The 25,776-nt window shown below is 47.7% G+C and overlaps 1 protein-coding gene across 1 annotated transcript in view; it reads left to right on the top strand.

Annotated features, from left to right (window-relative positions):
* The window catches only part of LOC141054238 (caspase-8-like), a 221,199-nt gene extending 201,832 nt beyond the window's left edge, over window positions 1-19,367 (top strand). The window contains exon 9 of the mRNA XM_073551482.1: window positions 16,717-19,367. Coding sequence (XP_073407583.1) covers window positions 16,717-17,146 — 430 coding nt within the window. The 3' untranslated portion in view covers window positions 17,147-19,367. The remainder of the gene's footprint in view (window positions 1-16,716) is intronic.
* The last annotated feature ends 6,409 nt before the right edge of the window (window positions 19,368-25,776 follow it).

Here is a 25,776-nt window from a genome sequence, read left to right on the forward strand (position 1 = left end):
CCCGCTGTAAAGGTACTGTCACACTTAGCGATGTACCAGCGATCCCGACCAGCGATCCTGACGCTGTCAGGATCGCTGGTACATCGCTAAGTGGTCGCTAGTGAGCTGCCACAAGGCAGATCTCACCTGCGACATCGCTGGGGTCGGGGGTCGCTACTTACCTGTCACACCAGGCGATCCTGCGTCCTCCCGCCCGGCTCCACGCGTCGCTCGTCGTCACAGCAGGAAGCGCCGCAGGAAGCTGACGACGAGAAACAGTCCAGGACGTTCTCGCACGATCAGCGATAACCAGCGGGGGAGCGGGTCGTAGGTAAGTATCACACATAGCGATATCGCTAGCAATATCGCTATAACGTCACAAGTTATAGCGATATTGCTAGCGATATCTCTTAGTGTGACATGCCCTTAACAGTTGATCAGGAGGCTTATACAGAAGAGAAGATACCACAGATGCCGGATGCCATGATGAAAATAGGATTATGATTATTATTTTTTTTTTATACCACTGGTTGGTCAAATCCTATGCAAGCTAAGTTATTTCCAATGTGGTTTTTTGATTATTGCCGCTATCAAAGCATTGACCAGTTTTTGGGGGGCAATTTAATCTTGGATTGTCTAAGCAAATATCAATGGTGCCACTTGCTATTTTCCATTCACAGGTTCACTGCCGGTTCAGTCCACATTGCAATACTTACCAAAATCTGTCCTAGCACGCGGCGTGGCACGGTCCAACCAGGCAGCAGCGATGTTGCCACTTCTTCCCAGAGCCGTCGAATCACCACATTGTCGGAGTGCTGATGGTCACGGGAGTCCCACAACGGTACTCACTTTTGCACAAGGTGGATTAGTTGCTCGTTGTCTATATTCAGTGTGGCTTCTTCCCGTTGTAAAACCTATAGATAAAATAGAGAAAAATAATTTTAAGTAGTGTTGAGCATTCCGATACCGCAAGTATCGGGTATCGGCCGATATTAGCTGTATCGGAATTCCAATACTTAGTTCTGATACTTTTTTCATATCGAATACCGGAATCGGAAGTTCCCATAATGCTAGGAGCCCGCTCGACTTGATTCAGCCAATGGGGATCCTCAGAAGTGTGGGCACATCCTGTTAGGCATGTAGGCATGTTAACTACTGGCATGGCTGTGATTGGCTGCTGAAATGATGTCATGATGCACTATAAAAACCGCTGCAGCCGCCATTTCTGGTCACTCTGCTGTGAATTCAGTTAGGGACAGGCTGCTGTTGAAGACTGTGAGGGACAGTTAGAAATAGCGATTCTCAAAACACATATAGTGCTTAACCCAGGCTACATAAACCACCACTGTAGCTTGCTTTTCCCTAGCAGTGCTGTTTTCACAGCTGTCTGCAAGGGCTGTGTGAGTGCAGACCCACGCTGTGTAGTGTGTCCTGCAGGCACGTCTGCTTGTAGGCCGCCCAGCGTGTGTCTCTGCCTCATACACATTTTTCTTTTATTGCTGCTTTTTTTTTCTCCTGTATAGTGTGCTTCCATACGTATCCATATACGTTGGTTGCAAACACTAAAGGAATGGACAGCGGAGCCTTTCAGCAGCCTTTCAGTGCTATAGCCCATTTCTCTGCACTGTTTTTGGCTGTCTGATAGGTCTTTCTGTGTGTGAGTGCAGCTCATGTTGCAGTGTGTTCTACAGCCACCGCTAGCTGTAGTCCGCTCAGCGTGCGTCACTGCCTCATACATAGTCCTTTTTTTGCAGCTAATTTAGCCAGATTTTTGCTCCCATATTAGTGTGCTTCCAACCGCATCCATTGTCATTGGTTGGTTGCAAACACTATATAGGATTAGATAGAGGAGCCTTTTTGCTGGCTTGTGCCCTTCAGGGCCAGCCAGACTAGTATCACCCTATTTTTTGGAGCCTCATCAATTGCATTGTAGGTTAGCTTCCTGCATTGTAATCGCTCCAAAAAGTTTGTGATACTATAGCTTTCAAACTTTGGTCACATCCTTTTCTTCCCCCCCCCCCAAAAAAAAAAGGAAATAAAGTTCACCAAACACTCCACTTTACAGTTGTCTAGGCCACATTAGATCATATTAAAGTGTAGTACACACACTCTTAGCCAAATTAGTGTTTCTTATACTGGTTAGCAGGTGTTCAGGAATAAGAACACTAAGCCACCCCTTTTTTACTTTTCTGCCTATCTTTATCAGTCTACCAAGATGAAGAAGGCAGGGAGTAAGGCACGTGGTCGTGGCCGTGGAGTTTCAGCAGGGAGAGGACGGGGGGATTCAGCAGGGAGAGGACGTGGGGATTCGGTGTCTGCTGTGGCCACCAGTGACCCGGCATCCCCCACTTTTACCAGGCAACAGTCCTTCATGCGCAGCTTTGTAGGACCTCGCCGTACCCCACTGCTGCGTGACGAACAAATTGAAGCCGTTGTCGGATGGATGGAAGCTAACGCATCCACTTCAATGACTTCCGCATCCTCCCAAGGCCAGAGCACTGAAGAGCAACCATCTGTCTCTTCACCACCTGCCAAATTGCCCAGGCAGTCTGAGAGCCCTGGACAGGAGCCATCTCAATCTTTACTTCTGTTCTCAGAATCTGTTGGCTTGGAAAGAGGTGGCCAGCCAAGCAGCATTCTAGAGCGTGAAGAAGAGGGAGTATGCAGTGATGCGCAACTGCTTTGTCCCTCTGAATCTGAAGAGGCGGGTGGGCCAGTGCCTATTGTCAGCACACCTCAGTGCTCATCTGATGATGATGAGACTCAGTTGCCAATTTCTGGTGCGTACGGTGCTGGCGAGACAACCCAGGACCAGCCGGTGCTTGAAGAGGGGAGTGGAGATGATGAGGTCCTTGACCCATCATGGCGTCAGCCACAGGAAGGTGGTGGGAGCAGCTCTGAGGAAGAGATTCCCCGAACGGCCAAAAGAGGAGGGAGAGGGCGGGGGCAGACTTGGTTGCCTGTAGCCTCCACTTTGGCACCCGTGAGGAGCAATCCTCTTCCAAAACACAAAACGGGCGCTCCCAGGACTTGCAGTGCGTGGTCTTTTTTTGACACAGTTGCAGATGACATTTGCTTTGTCAAATGCAAGCTGTGTCATCAGAAAGTGAAACGAGGGAAAAATGTGAGCAACCTCAATACCACAAATATGTGGAAACATGTGCGTACCAAGCACGAGGTGGAGTTACACAGACACACTGAAGATGTAGGCCAACCTTCAGCAGCACCTACCACCTCTTCAGCTCGTGTTGGGGCCTCTTCCTCCAGCTCACACACAGCTGGTTCGGCTTCCTCACTGGAACGCCATGGAAGAACCACTGCCACTGTTGTCCAGAGACCCAGTGAAATTCCACCCACTGAACCACGTTCGCAGTCATCAGCACACTCCCAGGCCACTCACCAGCAATCGGTAGCACAGGCATGGGAGAAAAAGGGGCCATACTCGGCAAACCATCCCCAAGTACTGGCTCTGAATGCCGGCATTGCCAAACTACTGGCCCTTGAGATGCTGTCATTCAGGCTGGTGGAGACTGACACCTTCCGGAACTTTATGTCATTTGCAGTTCCACAATACAATGTGCCCAGCCGCTTTTATTTCAGCAGGCAAGCCGTCCCTGCCCTGCAAAAGCATGTGGAGGGAAAAATTAAAAATGCGCTACTAAATGCCGTCAGTAGCAAGGTCCACCTGACCACCGATGCGTGGACCAGTAGCCATGGACAGGGACAATACCTTTCCCTCACTGCCCATTGGGTCAATGTTGTGGAGCCGGGTACAGATCTGGAGAGTGGCTCTGTGCGTATTCTGCCAACTCCAAGGATTGCAGGAATGCAGTCTGTACATATTGAGTCCTCCTCCTACTCTAGTTCCTCGGAATCAGCACTGCGTGAGCCTGTTAGGCCAGATATGAGCACAGGTGTGGCCAAACGTCAACAGGCCGTCCTTAAATTAATTTCTTTGGGGAATCGGAGCCACACAGCACAGGAGCTCTGGAATGCCATCAAGCAGGAGAGCGATGTGTGGTTTGTGCCAGCGAATCTCCAGCCAGGTTTGGTAGTGAGTGACAATGGCCGAAATCTAGTGGCAGCTCTGGGCCTAGGCAACCTCACTCACATACCATCTCTGGCACACGTGCTCAATTTGGTCGTGCAGAGCTTTCTGAGAGACTATCCGGATCTTGATGCACTGCTGCACAAGGTTCGCCTAGAGTGTGCTCACTTGCGGCGTTCCAGCATGGCAAGATCGCGCATTGCATCTCTGCAACGCCGATTCCACCTGCCAGAACATCGCATCATATGTGACCTCCCCATCAGGTGGAATTCAACGTTACATATGTTGGAGCGGTTGTGTGAGCAGCAGGCAGCAGTAATGGAGTACCAGCTGCATCAGGCGCAAACAAGTCGCACTGTGCGCCGGACACACTTCACCACCACTGAGTGGGCCACTATGAGGGACATCTGCCAAGTTTTGCGTGCCTTCGATGACTCCACGCGGATGGCCAGTGCAGATGATGCACTAATCAGCATGACTGTCCCCCTCATCTGTCTGCTTCAAAAAACCTTACAAGCACTAAGTGAGGAGGTTTTTGAAGAGGTCGCGGATGAGCAGTCAGAAATGCCATCTGCTTCTGGCAAGTCTGCGCAACGTGCTTCCACACAAAGGCCCAGGCAGGGGACACTTAGTGAGGAGGATGACGAGGAGTCAATGGAGGAGGAGGAACACATCTCTCCAGAGGAGGGAGGTACACAAGGCTCTAGTAGTCAGTGTGTACAGCGAGGGTGGGGTGATGCTGAGCAGGCTAAGATGCTGCCTCAAGCTGGGGACAGCGTTTCCGGTCCAGTTGGCAGTCTGCAGCATATGGTTGATTTCATGCTGCAGTGCTTGTTAAATGACCGCCGCATCGCCAACATTCTCCACACGGCTGATTATTGGGTGTACACCCTCCTAGATCCTCGCTACCGGGACAACTTACAAAGCCTCATACCACAGTTGAACCGGGAGCGAAAAATGCGGGAGTACCAAGAAACACTTGTGCAGGCCATCATGTTCTCCATTCCCCCCGCAAGTGTTGCTGGTAGTGCTTTTCAAAGCAGCCATGTGGGTAGAGGCAGTGGAGGAAGCTCTGCACAAAGAGGTAGCAGAGGCAGTGCCGCAGGACAAGGCAAGGCCAGTATGGCCCAAATGTGGAAAAGTTTTGTGGGACCGCCACAAACGGCTACACCATCACAGACGGCTCCAGTCAGCAGGAGGCAACGTTTCCGTCAGATGGTGACAGACTACTTGTCATGCCCTGTTAGTGTTCTCCTAGACGGCTCTTCCCCGTTCAAGTATTGGGTCTCTAAGCTGGATACATTTCCATAGCTTAGCCAGTATGCACTGGAGGTGCTGGCTTGCCCTGCTGCCAGTGTATTATCAGAACGTGTCTTTAGTGCTGCAGGTGGTGTGGTAACAGACCGTCACACGCGACTATCCGCCGATAATGTTGACCGGCTTACTTTTCTGAAAATGAACAAGGCCTGGATCTCACCTGAATTTGCCAGTCCTCTTCCAGAATAAATAATTGGCTGGCAACAGGATCCAGGTCTCCTGTTGTGTTCATGTTTCTATGACCTGAACTTTATTTCCTGGGCTACAGCAACGCCCGTTGTTGCTCAGAAGTGCTGTCCGCACAGACAAAACACTCGCTCATGTGTAAGTGGGGTTCAGTAACGTCAGCTGATCCCCTGCTGTGTGTATGGCAAAGTGTCCTGCTCCCTCCACAGTCAAACAAACTCAGATTTACACCTGACTCCAAGTAGGCCTCGGCCTACTACCTGATTTTCCCTGGGCTCCGACACCGCCAGTTGGTGCTCAGAAGTGCTGTCCGCACAGACAAAACACTCGCTCATGTGTAAGTGGGGTTCGGTAATGTCAGCTGATCCCCTGCTGTGTGTACGGCAAACTCTCCTGCTGCCTACAACTTCTGACTACCTCTGATTTAATATGTTCTCTGATTTGCCCTCTGTCTCCACTCTGTTCTGAGTATTTCCTCCGGCCTACAACACCGCCTGTTTCTGCTCTCAAGTGCCGTCTGCACAATCCACACTTGTTCCTGTGTTACCTGGGTCCTGTAACATCTGCTCATCTCCAGAGGTGAGCACGGCAATGTCTCCTGCTTTGTCTACATTCCCACTACTTGTAGTGGAAATGTGGACAGAGCAGGAGACATTGCCTGACTCACCTCTAGGGCGAAGCTGCTGTTACAGAACCCCAGTAACACAGGAACAAGTGTGGGATGTGCAGACGGCATTTCAGAGCAGCAACTGGCGTGGTTGGAAGCTAGAGGAAATACTCGAAACAGAGTGAAGACAGAGGCCTAATTGGAGTACGTTGACAGTTAGTAGTAGTCTAGAGACAATCGCAAACTGCCACCAAGTAGGCCTCGGCCTACTACCTGATTTTCCCTGGGCTCCGACACCGCCAGTTGGTGCTCAGAAGTGCTGTCCGCACAGACAAAACACTCGCTCATGTGTAAGTGGGGTTCGGTAACGTCAGCTGATCCCCTGCTGTGTGTATGGCAAAGTGTCCTGCTCCTTCCACAGTCAAACAAACTCAGATTTACACCTGGCTCCATGTAGGCCTTGGCCTACTACCTGATTTTCCCTGGGCTCCGACACCGCCAGTTGGTGCTCAGAAGTGCTGTCCGCACAGACAAAACACTCGCTCATGTGTAAGTGGGGTTCGGTAACGTCAGCTGATCCCCTGCTGTGTGGAGGGCAAAGTGTCCTGCTCCCTCCACAGTCAAACAAACTCAGATTTACACCTGGCTCCAAGTAGGCCTCGGCCTACTACCTGATTTTCCCTGGGCTCCGACACCGCCAGTTGGTGCTCAGAAGTGCTGTCCGCACAGACAAAACACTCGCTCATGTGTAAGTGGGGTTCGGTAACGTCAGCTGATCCCCTGCTGTGTGTATGGCAAAGTGTCCTGCTCCCTCCACAGTCAAACAAACTCAGATTTACACCTGGCTCCAAGTAGGCCTCGGCCTACTACCTGATTTTCCCTGGGCTCCGACACCGCCAGTTGGTGCTCAGAAGTGCTGTCCGCACAGACAAAACACTCGCTCATGTGTAAGTGGGGTTCGGTAACGTCAGCTGATCCCCTGCTGTGTGGAGGGCAAAGTGCTGCTGCCTCCAAAGTCAAAATACCTCAGCTTTACACCTGGCTCCTAGTAGGCTTCGGCCTGCACCATGATTGTCCCTGGGTTCCAACAACGCTAGTTGGTGCTCGGAAGTGCTGTCCACACAGAAAAACACACTCGTTCATGTGAAAGTGGGGGTCAGTAACGTCAGCTGATCCCCTGCTGTGTGGAGGGCAAACTGCTGCTGCCTCCAAATTAAAACAACGTCTTATCTTAAACTGCCTCCAAGTAGGCCTCAGCCTACAAAATGACTATCCCTGGGCTCCAACATCGTCAGTTGTTGCTCGGAAGTGCTGTCCACACAGAAAAAAACACTTGTTCATGTGAAAGTGGGGGTCAGTAACGTCAGCTGATCCCCTGCTGTGTGGAGGGCAAAGTGCTGCTGCCTCCAAATTGTAACTACTTCAGATTTAAACATTCTCTGATTTGGCCTCTGTCTCCACTCTGTCTCTAGTATCCCCTGACCTCCAACACCGCCAGTTCCTGCTCACAGTTGCCGTCCACGCATTCCACACGTGTTCCTGTGTTACTGGGGTTCTGTAACGTCAGCAGATCCCCCAATATGTGTCCGCCACTGTCTCCTGCGCTGTCCACCTTCCCACTGCAAGCGGTGGGAATGTGGACAGAGCAGGAGACAGTGTCAGACACACATCAGGGGATCTGCTGACATTACAGAACCCCAGTAACACAGGAACACGTGTGGATTGGGAAGACGGCTGCTGTACGCATAAACTGGCGGTGTTGGTGGTCCCGTGAAATCCTGGAAACAGAGTGGAGACAGATGCCTAATTGGAGCACGTTGACAGTCTGTTGTAGCCTACAAACAATCTAAAACTGCCACCAAGTAGGCTTCGGCCTGCACCCTGGTTCTCCCTGGGCTCCAACAACGCTAGCTGGTGCTCAGAAGTGCTGTCCACACAGAAAAAAACACTCGTTCATGTGAAAGTGGGGTTCGGTAACGTCAGCTGATCCCCTGCTGTGTGGAGGGCAAACTGCTGCTGCCTCCAAAGTCAAAATACCTTAGCTTTACACCTGGCTCCTAGTAGGCTTCGGCCTGCACCATGATTGTCCCTGGGTTCCAACAACGCTAGTTGGTGCTCGGAAGTGCTGTCCACACAGAAAAACACACTCGTTCATGTGAAAGTGGGGGTCAGTAACGTCAGCTGATCCCCTGCTGTGTGGAGGGCAAACTGCTGCTGCCTCCAAATTAAAACAACGTCTTATCTTAAACTGCCTCCAAGTAGGCCTCAGCCTACAAAATGACTATCCCTGGGCTCCAACATTGTCAGTTGTTGCTCGGAAGTGCTGTCCACACAGAAAAAAAACACTTGTTCATGTGAAAGTGGGGGTCGGTAACGTCAGCTGATCCCCTGCTGTGTGGAGGGCAAAGTGCTGCTGCCTCCAAATTGTAACTACTTCAGATTTAAACATTCTCTGATTTGGCCTCTGTCTCCACTCTGTCTCTAGTATTTCCCCTGACCTCCAACACCGCCAGTTCCTGCTCACAGTTGCCGTCCACGCATTCCACACGTGTTCCTGTGTTACTGGGGTTCTGTAACGTCAGCAGATCCCCCAATATGTGTCCGCCACTGTCTCCTGCGCTGTCCACCTTCCCACTGCAAGCGGTGGGAATGTGGACAGAGCAGGAGACAGTGGCAGACACACATCAGGGGATCTGCTGACATTACAGAACCCCAGTAACACAGGAACACGTGTGGATTGGGCAGACGGCTGCTGTACGCATAAACTGGCGGTGTTGGTGGTCCCGTGAAATCCTGGAAACAGAGTGGAGACAGATGCCTAATTGGAACACGTTGACAGTCTGTTGTAGCCTACAAACAATCTAAAACTGCCACCAAGTAGGCTTCGGCCTGCACCCTGGTTCTCCCTGGGCTCCAACAACGCTAGCTGGTGCTCAGAAGTGCTGTCCACACAGAAAAAAACACTCGTTCATGTGAAAGTGGGGTTCGGTAACGTCAGCTGATCCCCTGCTGTGTGGAGGGCAAACTGCTGCTGCCTCCAAAGTCAAAATACCTCAGCTATACACCTGGCTCCTAGTAGGCTTCGGCCTGCACCCTGATTGTCCCTGGGTTCCAACAACGCTAGTTGGTGCTCGGAAGTGCTGTCCACACAGAAAAACACACTCGTTCATGTGAAAGTGGGGGTCAGTAACGTCAGCTGATCCCCTGCTGTGTGGAGGGCAAACTGCTGCTGCCTCCAAATTAAAACAACGTCTTATCTTAAACTGCCTCCAAGTAGGCCTCAGCCTACAAAATGACTATCCCTGGGCTCCAACATCGTCAGTTGTTGCTCGGAAGTGCTGTCCACACAGAAAAAAACACTTGTTCATGTGAAAGTGGGGGTCGGTAACGTCAGCTGATCCCCTGCTGTGTGGAGGGCAAAGTGCTGCTGCCTCCAAATTGTAACTACTTCAGATTTAAACATTCTCTGATTTGGCCTCTGTCTCCACTCTGTCTCTAGTATTTCCCCTGACCTCCAACACCGCCAGTCCCTGCTCACAGTTGCCGTCCACGCATTCCACACGTGTTCCTGTGTTACTGGGGTTCTGTAACGTCAGCAGATCCCCCAATATGTGTCCGCCACTGTCTCCTGCGCTGTCCACCTTCCCACTGCAAGCGGTGGGAATGTGGACAGAGCAGGAGACATTGGCAGACACTCATCAGGGGATATGATGACATTACAGAACCCCAGTAACTCAGGAACACGTAAGGATTGGGTAGACGGCTGCTGTACGCATAAACTGGCGGTGTTGGTGGTCACGTGAAATCCTGGAAACAGAGTGGAGACAGATGCCTAATTGGAGCACGTTGACAGTCTGTTGTAGCCTGCAAACAATCTAAAACTACCACCAAGTAGGCCTCGGCCTACACCATGATTGTCCGTGGGCTCCAACAACGCCAGTTGGTGCTCGGCAGTGTCTTTGGCACGGGGACTCCCTGTTGCCCAGCCTGGTTCCAGCATGCCTGCTGTTTCCGGGTAGTGTCAAGGTCACTATGCCACCAATCCGTTTCCTGTCGTCTTGCGGCCGGGTTAGCCGACTCTACGGTGCCTGCAGTTTAGGTGACTCCTATGTGGGCTGCGGGAACTGGCACTGAAGGCTGGATCCGTAGTGCCAATGGGACATGGACCCCCTGTAGGACTGTGGGTTTCGGTAACTGCGGCCGGCTTGCGGCCTGGCTACTTTGCTTTGAATGGGTACCTTCTGCTACCCACCCGGGTTCCAGCACTGTCTGCTGGTTCTCGCCAGAGCCTTTGGCCTAGGTGCCTCCATCTCGGTATCCGAAGTCCAGCACCGTCAGCTGGTCCTTGGTAGTGCTTTCTAGCACAGGTACCTAGTAACCGTGGTCCAGCACCGTCAGCTGTTCCTCGGTAGTGCCATTGGCTCTTGTAGCTTTTGCTACCCATCTGGGTTCCAGCACCGTCAGCTGGTTCTCGGCAGTGTCTTTGGCACGGGTACTCCCTGTTGCCCAGCCTGGTTCCAGCACGCCTGCTGTTTCCGGGTAGTGTCAAGGTCACTATGCCACCAATCCGTTTCCTGTCGTCTTGCGGCCGGGTTAGCCGACTCTACGGTGCCTGCAGTTTAGGTGACTCCTATGTGGGCTGCGGGAACTGGCACTGAAGGCTGGATCCGTAGTGCCAATGGGACATGGACCCCCTGTAGGACTGTGGGTTTCGGTAACTGCGGCCGGCTTGCGGCCTGGCTACTTTGCTTTGAATGGGTACCTTCTGCTACCCATCCGGGTGCCAGCACTGTCTGCTGGTTCTCGCCAGAGTCTTTGGCCTAGGTGCCTCCATCTCGGTATCCAAGGTCCAGCACCGTCAGCTGGTCCTTGGTAGTGCTTTTTAGCACAGGTACCTTCTGCTTAGTAACCGTGGTCCAGCACCGTCAGTTGGTCCTCGGTAGTGCCATTGGCTCTTGTTCCTTCTGCTACCCATCCGGGTGCCAGCACTGTCTGCTGGTTCTCGCCAGTTTCTCAGCCTTCTTGTACCTTCTGCTACATTTCCAAGATCAAGCTTTTTGAAATTGTCTTTGGTAATCCTTATTGATCTCCATGACGACGACCCTGATGACGACCACCCTGAAGACCACACCAAAGAAGACCAGAAATATAACCCTAAATAATAAGACCAAGAGGACAAAGAACATGAAGACAACCACCAAGATACAGAACAAAAGACAGAAGAACAAGAAGCAGAAGAAGCAAAAGCAGAAGAACAGAAAGCAGAAGAACATTAAGCATAAGACTAAAAATCAGCATAGAAGAAATCAAAATTATAAGCAGAAGAAGACTAAGCAGTAAATGGGGGTGAGTCCGTTCCTCCTCGTGGTGCCCCTGGAAAATGCCTGCTGCTGCAGGCCAAACTGAACGCGGACAAATCCTGTTGTAAATCTTTAGTGACAGGCAGAACGTAAGGTGTAATCTTATAACTTTTATAGATAAGTACTACAGGAATGCCTGTCACCATAAGAAAATGAAGACAAAGAAGAATAGGAAGAAGATGAAGAAATAGCATATTAAAATTAATAATAGCTGAATAAGAAGAATATGAAGAATGGAAAAAAAAATTAATGGGAAGAAGATGAAGAAGAAGAAGATGAATAAGGTGAAGAAAAAGTTGATGAAAAAAATGCTACTGCTGCGGATCATGAAGGAGAAAGTGTGGGAGAAGTACAAAAGAAGGTGAAGAGCATGGAAGTTGTGAAACATACATATCTGACAAAATATAAAAAAGGTTAACATAGTCAATATCTTTTTAACTCCGAACGTATTTAAAAAAAAAATTGGAATTAATGCTATGCCATGTGATTTGAATAAACCACTATGCTTTTAATGTCTCCTCCACCTCCCACAATACATTCTACATGATTCTTATTTGTTTTCAATTATGTAGAATTAGCCAACAAGGAAATAAAGGGCTTTTTTTAATTCCGATACCGGAAGTCCCATTGACTTGAATGGGACTTCCGGCATCGGAATCGGCGATACCCGATATTTTTTTCGTATCGGGCGATACCATCCGATACGATATTTTTGGGTATCGAACGGTATCGCTCAACACTAATTTTAAGTAAAACTGAAAAAAAATTTTATTACAACTCTAATGAAAAGAATACTTTCCTCCTGAGACACATGAGCCTGACAACCCTGGGAAGAATCATCTCCACTGTACTGATCCTGCTCTTCATCACTGCCAGGTACCTGTAAAGAAATTAAATGATTTAACACATGTGGAGTTTTGCCAGTCAATACATACCAATCAGTATAGCAAATGTGATTACATAATCTTTGTCGGATCCACCCTGGGAAGATGTCAGTTCTTCTCTTGAGGACATTTTGAAGAGCAGGCAGCAGTCAAGTGAAACACTACAGAAAAGAGCAGAGAAGAAAAATTAAACTTGTAAAGTTCCAAAAACAATGTAGACAAAAAAAATGGACACAAATACTTTGTCATGATACCAGTGCTGGTGGACCTGGGGTTAATGTTTTGATCTCAGTGCAGACTCTTACCTGCACACCTGGGACTTATTATGGTGGCCTCTCTTTGGTTCTGGGAAGGCTTCTTATAGCCTCATGAAGCTCCCATCCCCGTCAATTATACTTTCACCCTTGGCATAGTGTGGTGACCCTTGAGTGTGTTTGTGCTGTGTTCTGGTTGCTTGATACTCTGTGTATGACTCGGTCTGTTCTCTGGATATTGCTTGTTTGATTCTGCTTGGTACCTTCTGTGTCTGTTTGGTTTTGACCCCTGCTTGGCCCCGACTATCAGTTCTGTCTCATCCCTGGTACTTTACTGCTATCTCTGTGTATGACCTGCGTTTTGCTTGACTCTGAGTATTTCTGTTTAGTGTCCTGCCATCTCTGGAAGCAGGATGCTAAGCCCCGCCCCTTGCAGTCACATGACCGTAGGTCCTTCACTGTTTGCTAAACTTCAGCGTCCCCAGGTCCAGTTTGTACTTTTCGGCTGTACCTGACCCCGGGCCCCCCTACAGTGTGGGTGAGTCCCTGCTCAGCGGAGGCTGCACGCCGGCACTGACAGGACCCTGACATGCTTACATTACAGGCAGTAGTCCAACAGCACAGCAGTCAGCACAGGCCAGGGACAGACGGCAGCAACAGGAGACAATCACAGCACCAGGGAGTTGGCAATTCTACAAGGAACAGAAAAAGCATTCAGAGAGACAGATATTTACAAAGCTTCTATACTTACATAGACAGTGTTGTCCTCACCACGACAGAAGCAGCACCAGGAGACGAACAGGAGAAACCCACTGCACCAGGAGCCAACCACTGCACCAGGACAGTCGACATGTCTAAAAGTAAACAGAAAAAAAAAATTAGTGCAAAGTACAAACAGCAGTAAGAGAGACAGCCATTTTCTAAAGTTCTATACATAGTCAGTGTTGAGGTATTATTATTATTATTATTTATTATAGCGCCATTTATTCCATGGCGCTTTACATGTGAGGAGGGGTATACATAATACATACAAGTACAGTAATCTTAAACAATACAAGTCACAACTGGTACAGGATGAGAGAGGACCCTGCCCGCTAGGGCTCACAACCTACAACGGGATGGGTGAGGATACAGTAGGCGAGGATAGAGCTGGTCGTGCAGAGGTTTGGTGGATCGGTGGTTACTGCAAGTTGTAGGTATCGTCCAGAGTCCAGAGAGTAATGGCCTTGCTGTGTCCACACATCCTTTTATAGTGCTCTCAATTAGCAGGTGGTTGAATCACTTCCTGGAACAACTCATGCTTTACCATAGACAGTAATGCTTCTATTTGACGCACTCATCCGCATGTGTATGAATGCGCATATTTGACGGATTTTTGCTGCTTCCAAAAATCCAACATGTTGTATTCGCTGAACCCCGCTGCACACCGAAAAACAACACATGCGTACGCTGATGCATGCGAACTGATGCAAACGCATGCCCCTGCATACGCCAGGTTAAAGATAGGTAAACATGACGCATTCGGATTTCTGGATGAAACACTGCGCAACACCAGACACAAATGTGAAACCAGCCTTAAACCTTTGTTTTCATTTTCCAAACCAGTTTATTAGTACAGATTTTAATTGTTTAAATTTTCCATAAGATTGTAACAAAAACAAAAAAACAAAAGAAAACCTTTTTGGCCACTTTAATACACCAGTCTTACTAAAGTCAATGCTGGAGTAAGTTGCACCAAATCAACAAATTCATTAAAAGGAGTGCATCTGTTGAAGAACTTGGCACATCTAACAAGTACTGTGAAAGTCCTCCAACAATGTTGCTCCAGCACATCTCTAATGCAATTTATTCTTTTTGTGGCATTAATTATACTGAATTTTTTGGGCAACTTGGGCACCACACCAGAACACAACATTTTATCAGTAGGGTGCCTGCCATGACTGTAAAAGGGCTAAATAAATGTTAAAAACAATGAACATGTGCACTACAATGTAAAAACGACTTGCTGTGCATTTGTTCAACCTCTTCAGCTTTATTTAACCTCTTTGAGTTTCCAAAGTTGTGAAGTGGTTGAAAAAAGTAACCTGATTCATCAGATGGTTTATATGTATGCAGGGTCGCCATCAAGGCATTACTGCCCTGACTGGCGTATGGGAACCAGTGGGCAGAGGGGGCCCGCATCGGGCCCCGTCTCATCTGCTCCCCGGGCCCCTACCGGCAGGCTAAACCGGGCCCTTAGCGGCGCTGCAGCAGTTCAACGCTATTGATGTGCGGGCCCAGGCCCACACATCAATAGTTAACAGCCACCAGCCAATCGGAGGCTGGCAGCTGACCTCAGCTGCAGCTCACACGTCGCTGGCGACAGACTTCATTGTCAGTTGCCGGCAAGTGCGCGCTTCAGCTGCGTGGAGGGAGCTTTGCCGCAGGAACGCGGCCAGGTAAAAAGAACTTGTTTTTTTTCTTTTTTTATTGAAAGCGGCAATCCGGGGGCCCATGGAAGACTGTGAGACATGATGGGGCAAAATGCGAGACATGATGGGGGCGGAATCTGAGACATGATGGGGGCAGAATGCAAGACACGGGGCAGAATGTGAGACACTGGGGCAGAATGAACATGGGGCAGAATGCAAGAAACGGAGGCAGAATGGACATGGGACAGAATGCAAGACACGGGGCAGAATGCAAGACATAGGGGCAGAATGTGAGACACTGGGGCAGAATGAACATGGGGCAGAATGCAAGAAACGGAGGCAGAATGGACATGGGACAGAATGCAAGACACGGGGCAGAATGCAAGACATAGGGGCAGAATGCAAGACATAGGGGCAGAATGCAAAACATGGGGCAGAATGGACATGAGGCAGAATGTGAGACACAGGGGCAGAGTGGACATGGGGGCACCCAGGGCAGAATGCAAGACACGGGGGCAAAATGCAAGACATGGGGGTAGAATGCAAGACATGGGCAGAATGTGAGAGACACCTTGTCGTGGTGGCAGATTTAAAAAATCTTTTGGCCAAAACAAGAGCTGCTGGCTATATGTGTGATCTGGTAATGGGAACTGTTAATGTGTGATAGGTGAAACGTGGAGTTTTTCCAAGAGAGAGGAGGGACCGTGGACAGTTCGAGGGGTGGAGGGCGGGGCTGGGGTGGAGCATGGGCGGAGTCTCAAGGAGTCCCCAAAAATTTTGCCAATATGGGGCCCCGAAATTCCTAGTGGCAGCTGTTGTGAGTTCATTCTCTGGTTCCCCTTCTGGACTCCCTCTGGTGGTGTCGGGAGGTGGTGCGGCTGGTTTGATCAGTGGAGATCTGCCACCTGAGAATGAGGATGACAATTGGATCTCAGGATTCTTAGATTGGATTTAAGACAGCCGACGCCCTATTCAGTTGCTGGTGATTCCTTCTGGCTTGTCAGCTCTTGGTTTTCTGCTCTGTTCCAGTCATTTAAGCTAAGTTTTTCTGCTAATGTTCACACTTGATTTTGTTGGTCTATTCAGTTTTTTGTGTGGTCTGCCAGCCTCGGCTGGGGGCTGAGCTGAATTTCCACTCTTATTTATCAGTATTTTGCCAATTGTTTTTTTGTCCCTTACTAGTTCGGTCTCTTTTTGCTCTGTCTCAGAATATTCCAGAGTGCTGATATAGTGGGAGAAGTCTAGTGACTTCAGGGTTAATTTTGCTATCAGAAGTGTTGGACATTATTTTTGTAGGGTTTTTTGCAGGTTGCAGACAGTGACTTGCCTTTCCTTTCCTGTCTAGTTAGTTTGGGCCCCATCATTTGCTCAGCCTATTTTCCTGCCTGTGTTTGTGCCTTCATCTTGTTTCAACGTCAATACATGTGTGGGGGCTATCTATTCCTTTGGGGTCTGCTCTGGGGCAGTTAGTTTTCCCTTTTCTTGCTTTAGGCTTATGTAGTCCTCTGGCCGTGACGAGGCGTCTAGGAACATCGTAGGCACGCTCCATGGCTACTGCTAGTTGTGTGGTAAGACCAGGGATCTGCAATCTGCATAGTTACCAACTTCTCTGGTTTTCTGTGGCTTAGCTTGTTTTGTTTTTTTTCTCCTCGGTGACCCATTCATAACAGGCAGCCCTGCTGGTACGCCCTCAACGTATGCCGCATCCCAGAGGAGTTTATCGAGGCCTATAAGAAAAAGGCGGCCTATGTTCCCCCTGCAGACATGGCTCCCACCACCGTCTTTGTCCCGGCCAGGCCCAAGGTGGCAACGTCAACGGCAGTCAGCCATCCACTGGTCCGGGTCGCAACCCCTGCAGTCCCCCAGGCAGAGGTCTCACTGGCTGTAAGGCCAAAAACTCAGGCAGCTGCAATCCCCCAACAGGCTGCAGCCCCACAAGCTCAGGCAGCCATCATTCTGGCTCCACCAGGAGGAGCCCAACCACCACCAGAGGACTACCGGCGATGGGTGATGCCGCCCAGAAGTGGCCACCCGGATGCCCTACCATGGAAGCAGGGTAAGAAACCTGCTTCATCTATCCCAGGGGGTGATGGCAACTAAAAAGAAAGTTCTCATAAAGTACTGAACGGTTACCCAGGAGGGTATTGGCACCGGTTGTGCCACCTGTTTTGCCATTGTTGATTGTTTTCTCGTTTTTTTCCCCAGTTTTTTGGCATCTGTTAAAAAAAACCCCGCTGAGATCATGGACAAGGAGTGATCCTAAAACTTTGTTTGTAAATAGTTCTGCACCTCTTAAGGTGCTCCCTCTTGGTTTTACTTAAACCTCTGCAAAGCAAAACTACCTCAGAACAGAACGAAAACTCACTGGTGTGGCCGAACACTGAGTCTGAAAGTGAAGACCAGTAAGTCTTGCAGCCCACCCAGGACCACCATTGGAGGTTTAGGGCAAGTCCTCCACCAGCAAAGAGACACTGCAAGACACCCCGGCTGGGACAGTGTCTACGTTACCTCAAGAATAATTACTGCTTAATAAGAATGTTGCCAGTATTTTGATAGTGATAGCACTTTATTGCAGATTAGGCTGCGCTAGTAATATTTTAATTAAAAAATGTGAAGTTTTAAATAAAAATTTGAATCCGGTGACGAACCTGGATCTGCAGTTGTCACCAGGCAGCACTTAAGTAGCATAGGTAAATAAAGTTATCTTAGGTAACATTTGAAGTAAAATGCCTCTCTTAGGAGAAGAAGTTTTATTGTGATACATATTGTTAATTACTGCAGTAATGTTTGAAAAAAAAAAATTGTATGTTCCTCTTTTTAACAACTTTGCTTTATTTCAGCCCGCGAACGTGCTGGGTTTAACGGGGGGAATGTGATGCCCCTGAGAGTCCAGTCACCACAGAGGTACTGCACCTCACCCAGAGGTGTGGTACCCCACGACCAGGTAAGGTGAGTGCACCCGACCAGACTCCCACACCCCACACACCAGTAGTGTAGCAGAGCACCCTTTATGGCTCCCTGTTTGGAACATGAAGATTGCTGGGAGGTGGGTGGAGCATAGTTTTGGAGGGAGAATCCTAGGCTGAAGTAGGTTGAGTCCCCTCAGAGTGAGGAAAAGAGAAGGATGTGTCTGGAGCAGCTCCTGCCTTGAGTTGCCAGACGTTTTGGACAAACAGCAGATTCTTCAGAGGGAAGATCGGTTCTTCCAGGGACACGGTTGGAAAGTCATCCCGTGGGTCCCGTTCCACACTGACGGTCGTCAGGTGGAGGAAGGAACCAGACTAGTCACAAAGGGAATGACCCCTAGCCTAGATCGCATTCTTCACGGTGCCACTAGCAAGCCGATAGCTTTGGTTTCTTTATGGACCATCGCCCCTTCCACAGTTAGTCCAACCGGAAAGGCAGCTATATAGAGTCACGGGGACGGTGAGTCGTTGCCCGAAAAGGATTCGCAGCTGCTGGCCTGGAGCGCTAATTGTGAAGTGCTGGAGTGGAAGAAGGAGTTTAAGCAGCGGATAGTTTGGAGACGGCCAGGGAAGGAACACACTGACAGGGAGAGCTGGTAAGGTGCACTTCATCCTATCTGGAAGTTGGCTGGACCCCTCACCTGGAGGACTCAGCACTGAAGCAGGCATCTGTGTGCGCACCAGACTGTGAGTAAAGCCTTTGTAACTACATGCCCCTGTGTCCTCCACTTTCTTCCTGCGGCTCTCTCCCGGCTCTGCTACATCCTCCACTCCACACCATCTCATTATCCACCACTCATCAGCACCGCCCTGGGACTACAGCCCTACCTTTGGAGGGCTTCAACAACTCAGCTGCGCCCCAACATCAGTCCCAGAGAACGACATTGCAGCGCTGGTCAATCTGACCAGGAACCACAGGTGGCGTCATGAATCATCTCATAAACTCTACCCCCATTCAATTCTACCCCTTTTACATGACCGCCTGAGGCCACGGAGCGGGTCACAGCCACTGTGACATTTCCCATTGAAATCAACGGGCCCGGTGCCGAGTACCCCATGGCCTCTGGGGCGCGTCACATTCACTGCACGTCATAGTGCCATGTTCTTCACAAATGAACTTCTTGCAGTAATTGCAAACAAATCTCGTCTTTTTGTCCTTCGATCGAGGACAAACATAGCACCGTTTGTGCTGTCCTGTAACACTGCTAGGTTGAAAGTGATGCAGATCTAGTCTAGCCATTGTTTATTTACAATTATATGACAAAACCTGTGAATAAACAGAAAATATTTAAAAAAAAGTGTCAGACAATAAAGGTACTATAGGGTCAGGAGAGTTCCAAACACAGAAAATTGAAAATAACTTTGAAACAAAATTGAAAAACAAATTCAAAATATCATCAACATAAGCAGAAATATAGTTATTAAGAGTTGAAGGAAGACTTTAAGTCCATCTAGTTCAACCCATATCCTATGCTACTTGAAAATACTCAGAAGGTCAATGTCTGAGATTGACCAGTTTTAGAAATATTTCAATTTATTCAGTGCTGTGGTCTATATGACCCCATGATTCCACAGCAGGGTTAATTGCCCTCTTTCTACATTATCGTATTTGGACAGTGTATCAGGCGTTTTTGAAGACAAGCATGGACATCAGACATTTGAATTGTTTATATCTAAATAATATTATCTTTTGCACTGTGTTTACTGTTTTGTCTGTGCATCCTGCACGTATATTTTGGCCTCTGATGTGCATTCGTGGATGTCCGAACGTTTGGCCAATATATTAATATCTCCTGTTACCATCTATTCCATAACTACATTGTTGTCCAGACTGTATCCCTTATTTAAGATGACCGCTGTGGTGCACACATGCGCGGTTGATCCTGGCTCCGCCCACATCCCTGAAGGCATCGAATTGGCGTGGTGCGGGTCACTGACGTTATAGGAACTTTTTCCTTATTAGAACAAAAGGGATAAACTGCACCTCTCAAATATCAAAATCTTATAGACAAAGTTCCTGAGGCGCACGTCAAATACCAGGGTGTCCAACCTGGAAAAATTCCATTACAATAAAAAAAAGAGAAAGGTCTCTTGACCGAAACATCGACTGGGGCGCTGTCTACTTTTTTTATTGTCAAGGAACTTTTACCTTGACTTGCACCGATGCCGGGATTGACGGAAGTGATGTGGCTGTGGCCCCAGACCAGCCCCCCAAGTGCTCCATTAACGCGGCGTCGATGACATCCACATACTGCAGCAACCCACATAAGCCCCCTGAAGAAGCCCATAGCGTGAAATTTGTGTTGGGGCAAAGGACCTAGCAGGAACATTATTTGCATATAGGTAAGCACTGTATCTAGCACTTTAATAGGAACTCTGCACTTTTTCTCAGATCAGTGCATCTCGATAACGGATATTTGTTTCCATTTTGGACTGAAATTGTGGGTGTACTATGAGATAATGTTCAGACTTCTGGCATCTCTTGCTGGCACATATGCTATCCCACTCCCATTCTCCAATGGGGCAGTCTCTGATACATACAATATGACACACATTTCTCTGAATTTGTGAGCCATAGAGACTTTTTGTATACAGTGCTATTAATTTGCATGGTGCCGCTTTTTGTCTCCTTTTTGTCGTCACCATCTTGCCATCTCTATTACTCCAATGTTATACTTGTTTTTCCTCTATGTTTAATAAAATACATTTTGTAATTTTTCATTAAGGTTGTTATTGCTTGTACATTTTTGGGGGGCATCATACTCCAAAATTCGTTATAGTAACTATTTACCTATTTAACTATTGAACCTGTCATTTATTAGCACTTGTTTAGTATATATGTATTTCCGACATGTCGGTTGTTGTTAAACTAAATACAACGTTTCGATCACAGGTGGGTCTTTCTCAAGTACATACAATACACAAAATGGTGGACCTATAAACTGTGGTGGGTGAACACACACCAATTACCACATAGACCAAGCCCACCACTATTAAACATATATTTTATACGTATTATATATATAAAAAACATACCCAGATGAGTGTACAGATCAATAGTATATATTCATTTAATACAAAAGAAAGATTTCCCTATAAATGCTATAAATCACATATCTTCAATACAAAAATTCAAAAATTATATGTGAGCATAGTTGTCCAGGAAACCCAGATGTTCCAGGCCCCTACTCTGTATGATAGACCCTTACTCTTGCACCCACACTGTGTGATAGTCCCCACAGTAGATCCCACACTATATAATGATGATCGCCACAGTAGCCAGCCCACATGGTATGATGACCCCACAGTAGCACTCTCTCTGTATGACGGCCCCAGCACACTGTACAATGAACCCCACCCTAGCACCCACACAGTATGATGGTTCCCACAGTAGTTCTTACATTGTTTGATGCCCCCATAGGAGCCCCCACATTATATGATGACTCCATAGTAGTCCCTCCACTGTACGATGGTTCCCCACAGAAGCCCTCACACTGTGCAATGGCTCCCCACAGTAGCCCCATACTGCATAATGGCCCCACAAAAGTTCTCACATAGCTCCCATAGTAGCTCTCCCATGGAACGATGGCCTACACAGTAATCCCTACACTGTACAATGGCTCCCTACACTGTACAATGGCTCCCCACATTGTATGAAGATCCCCCACAGTAGCCCCAACATGGTTTAATGCCCATTAATTCATCCACCCCCAAACTGTATGATGGGACTCATACTGTATGATGCTCACTCAATTGTCCCCATATTAGCCTGCACACTGTATGATGGCCCCCACAGTAGCCTCTTCATTGTATAATTGTTCTCACAGTAGTCACCACACTGTAGGATACCACCTGCAAAGCAGTTTCAAAACTGTATTTTAGCCTCCACATTATATGATCATTGCCCCTTACTGTAGTCCCCCCACAGTAGTCGTCACACTGTATGATGGTCCCTGCAGTTGCCCCCACACTATATGATGGCTTCCTGTCATGCTCCTGGATTCAATCTCTTGAGTTGTTGTTCTGTGGTTGGCTTCTGTTTCTGCCAAGCCAATGGAGGCACAACTGTTCTCTCAATGTTTTGGTTCTTATATTCCGGCTGCAGTTTGTCTAGCTTAACACAGGTGTTCTTCATTTATTCTGTTTGTCTGTTCTATCGCTTTTGGGGTGCAGCTTTAAATACCTTCTCATTCCAGGGTTTCCTGCTGGTGATAGTGTCATGGTTCCACCCCTCAGTATGTATGAAGTTACTGAGAGCTCAGCTGTCCAATCAGGTACAGGGGTGTGCTGAAGCTGTCAGTACTTTGATTGCCAGCTCAGTCGTCCAGTCTGGTGCAGGGGCATGCTGATCTGTCAGTGTGTTGATTGACAGCTTCACCATCCAATCTGAGAATGGGTGGTGGTGGCTATCTCAAAGTGTTCATTGTCTCAGATTATTGCCAGGCTACTTAATTGAGCTGTTACTCACAGATCTCTGCCAGACATACATTTAGCTTCTGTGTGGTTTGTCTCTCTGTGCCTTGTGTTCTGTTTGTAGATCTTTTGTTGCCTGACCTTAGACCTCGTTCTGACCATCTGTCTGTTTAACCACTTCTGCTCTGATCTGCTATCCTCCTGGTATTCTGACCTCAGAACGTTACCCGACTGCACCTTCGTCTCCTCCTTCTGCTTATGCTCTTCGTACTTGACTATCCTGTCTCACGGCTTGACCACGAGAAGTAACTCAGCATCACAGCTAGACTTTGTCGGATTCATTCACTTGGCTGTAGTTTATGTTGGTTGCAGTTGTTTTGTGTACGATTCCTTTATCCCTTAGGGAATTGCTTCTCTAGCTATCTTAGGAGCTGCTAAGGACAATCAGGGTAAGCCGCCATCAAGTAGGGGTGCTATTGCATTATCTTAGGGTGCCAACCTCCACGGTCAGGCAGGGACATAACAGTGTCAGAATAGGGCTTTACCTAGTCTGAACAGGGACCTGTCAGGTTCAGGTATTTGTCTCCCTGGTTTGTACGTTACCTGTGTGAATGTACTTTGGCAGTAATAACACCTCTACAGTATTCTAAACACTGTATAAATCCCCTCACAGTAGTCCCCACACTGTATAATGACCCCACAAAGTAGTCCCCACACTGTACTGTAAGACACCCGCACAGTAGTTCCAACACTGTATAAGTGCTCCAACATTGTATGATCAACCCCACAGTAGTCCCCACGCTGTATGATTGCCCCCACACTCTATGATGACATCACAGTAGCCCCCACACTGTATGATTGCCCCCACAGTAGTCTCCCACATAGTATGACGAAATAAAAAAAATATCATATACTTACCTAAACCTTCACAAGGCCACCAGCAGACAGCTGCAAGTTTCAGGTGAACCGACACTGTGATATCATCACGACAGACATCAGGGTTGTAGCTCAATGATGTCATCACATTGCTCCACTTAGGACTCGTCCCACAGGCCACAGACCTAATGCAACCTGTGGCCTGCAGAATGGAGACCAGTAATACAGAGTGACCATGTTGTGCTGAGCACACCAATGTAATTAAGAGTGGCAGTTATTCTGGGTGGGTCCCTCTGAGTGAGAAACCAGAGAAACCTCTCTCTTTGAAATCCCCCTGGTAGCTATGCCAGTTTCTCTGTTCTGTCTCCGACATTTAATTCATAATCTTTGATTGTCTGTCTGATAATATTTACAGTGATTACTAGTGAATATGCAGAATGTTCAGTTTTTTTCCATAGATTCTATTGTTTTCATTGTTTCTGGCTCCATCTTGTGACCAGAGTCATAAACACAGTGTTATTGTGTGTTTTACATTCACTTTGCTATTTCCCACCATTTGCAGTGCATTCTGGTAAGGTTGCAATGCACCCTGGTAGCCTTTTGCAAAGGATTATGGTTAGTTCAGCCCCTTTTTCCCTCCAGTCCACCATTTTCCTTCTGCCAGCATTCAGGAAGTATCTCATTTCTCTTCTCCCCTTGTGACAGCATCGCTGGTATGTATTTATGTTTCCTGTATCCAATTCCTGTCTCATGCTAGCCTGCTTAGTTAGTTCTCCCCTGGTTATACATTAGTGCATATGATATATAATGTATATATGAATCCCTGATGAACCCAGTATTGATTGTATGCATATATGTTTTTGTATGTAGTTTCACTGTGCTAATATACCATCACGTTCAATAAAGCACTGATTCAACCCACAATATAGCGGTTTAGCTGCCTGTATAGCTACATGAATTCTGCTTCATTTAGTGAGGACAGAACAGTCTTAATACTTCAATACTCAGCAATGCTGCTCTGTAACTTCACATGGCCTGCCATTTTGTAACTGAGCTATTTTGCTTCCTTAATACTACAAAACAGCAATAGCACAAAAAGAGGACTTATAAATCCTCCAAAAATTCAAGAATAAAGCAAGAAAGGCAGAAATGCTTACCTGCCCAGGCCTCCAAACAAATGCACAATGAAGACTTGTATACAGCTTCCAGGTTAACACCCTAGTAGTTACACCCTTCTATTAGATCAGGCGGGCTGCCCAGTGCTTTCAAAATGCATCCCATGTGAACAGACACCGCAGTTTACAAGACCAAATGGACCCAGCTGCACCCCGAAAAATAAAGCGCAAAAAACACTTAAAAAATGTGGAGTATTAGCTGATATTTTGGCCAAAATAATTTCAGGGTGCAGTTGGGCCCATTTGGTCTTGTAAACTGGGGTGTCTGTTCGCATGGGATGCATTTTGATAGCGCCGGGCAGCCCGCCTAATGTAATAGAAGGGTATAACCACTAGGCTGTTAACCTGGGAGCTGTGCATTGCCATAGTGTGAACAGCGCTGCATACAAGTCTTCATTGTACATTTATATACCAAGCAACCTCCCCCTCCATGGATTGGTAGGATGTGAGCGGTTGCCTCATCAGTATTCTTGCACCTGTGTTGCCGCCATCTTAATTATATGGGTCCACTGCATCCTGATAGTGCATTTGTTTGGAGGCCTGGGCAGGTAAGCATTTCTGCCTTTCTTGCTTTATTCTTGAATTATTGTGCTATTGCTGTTTTGCTGTTAGGTTAGGGACTCCTAAGTGTGACAAAAAGGAGAGAAAGAAATAGGCCCTGAGCAGGGGATCACCCTGAATAGGACTTAGCATATATATTACAAATTTTATTAAACACAGCAAAAATTCTTAAAAACATTAAAATTGTTCACAAATGTGACACATACAAAAATAATACAATGCTCATGCAACCCACCTGCTACCAACTATCACCCTCACAGAGAATGATGCATATATATCCCTAGGTCCATGTAAACAGGACTCTCAATAGGAGAATTAGTAAGCCCACACATAGGTAATATAGAGCATATGAGTCAGAAACACCAATAATACAAATACAATGAAAGAATGATGCAATTCCAACCCAATAATTACAAAAAACAGTACAAGGGATAATGTAAACCCAAGAAGATGCTGATCACTATGAGGTGTACAAAATAGATAAAAATGCACACTAAATAGACCTCGTATATGCGTAGAGGTACCCCAGCCCAAGATCAGGCATAGGGAACATCAAGGACCAGATCAGCCAGACCATTAGGGGCTAGAGAGGGTCTAAGTGGACAGAGAAAATCTCCATAACCACCCCAAACAATAACCACACACACAATTCAGCACAATACAAAACCCATGAGAAGTGAAGTGGGGCAGGTAGAGCCAGAGACCCGACGCGTGTCGCCACTCTAGGTGGCTTCGTCAG

The sequence above is a fragment of the Dendrobates tinctorius genome, unplaced genomic scaffold, assembly GCF_039654945.1.
Source record: "Dendrobates tinctorius isolate UK_male_01 unplaced genomic scaffold, ASM3965494v1 ptg000177l, whole genome shotgun sequence".
Taxonomy (NCBI): domain Eukaryota; kingdom Metazoa; phylum Chordata; class Amphibia; order Anura; family Dendrobatidae; genus Dendrobates; species Dendrobates tinctorius.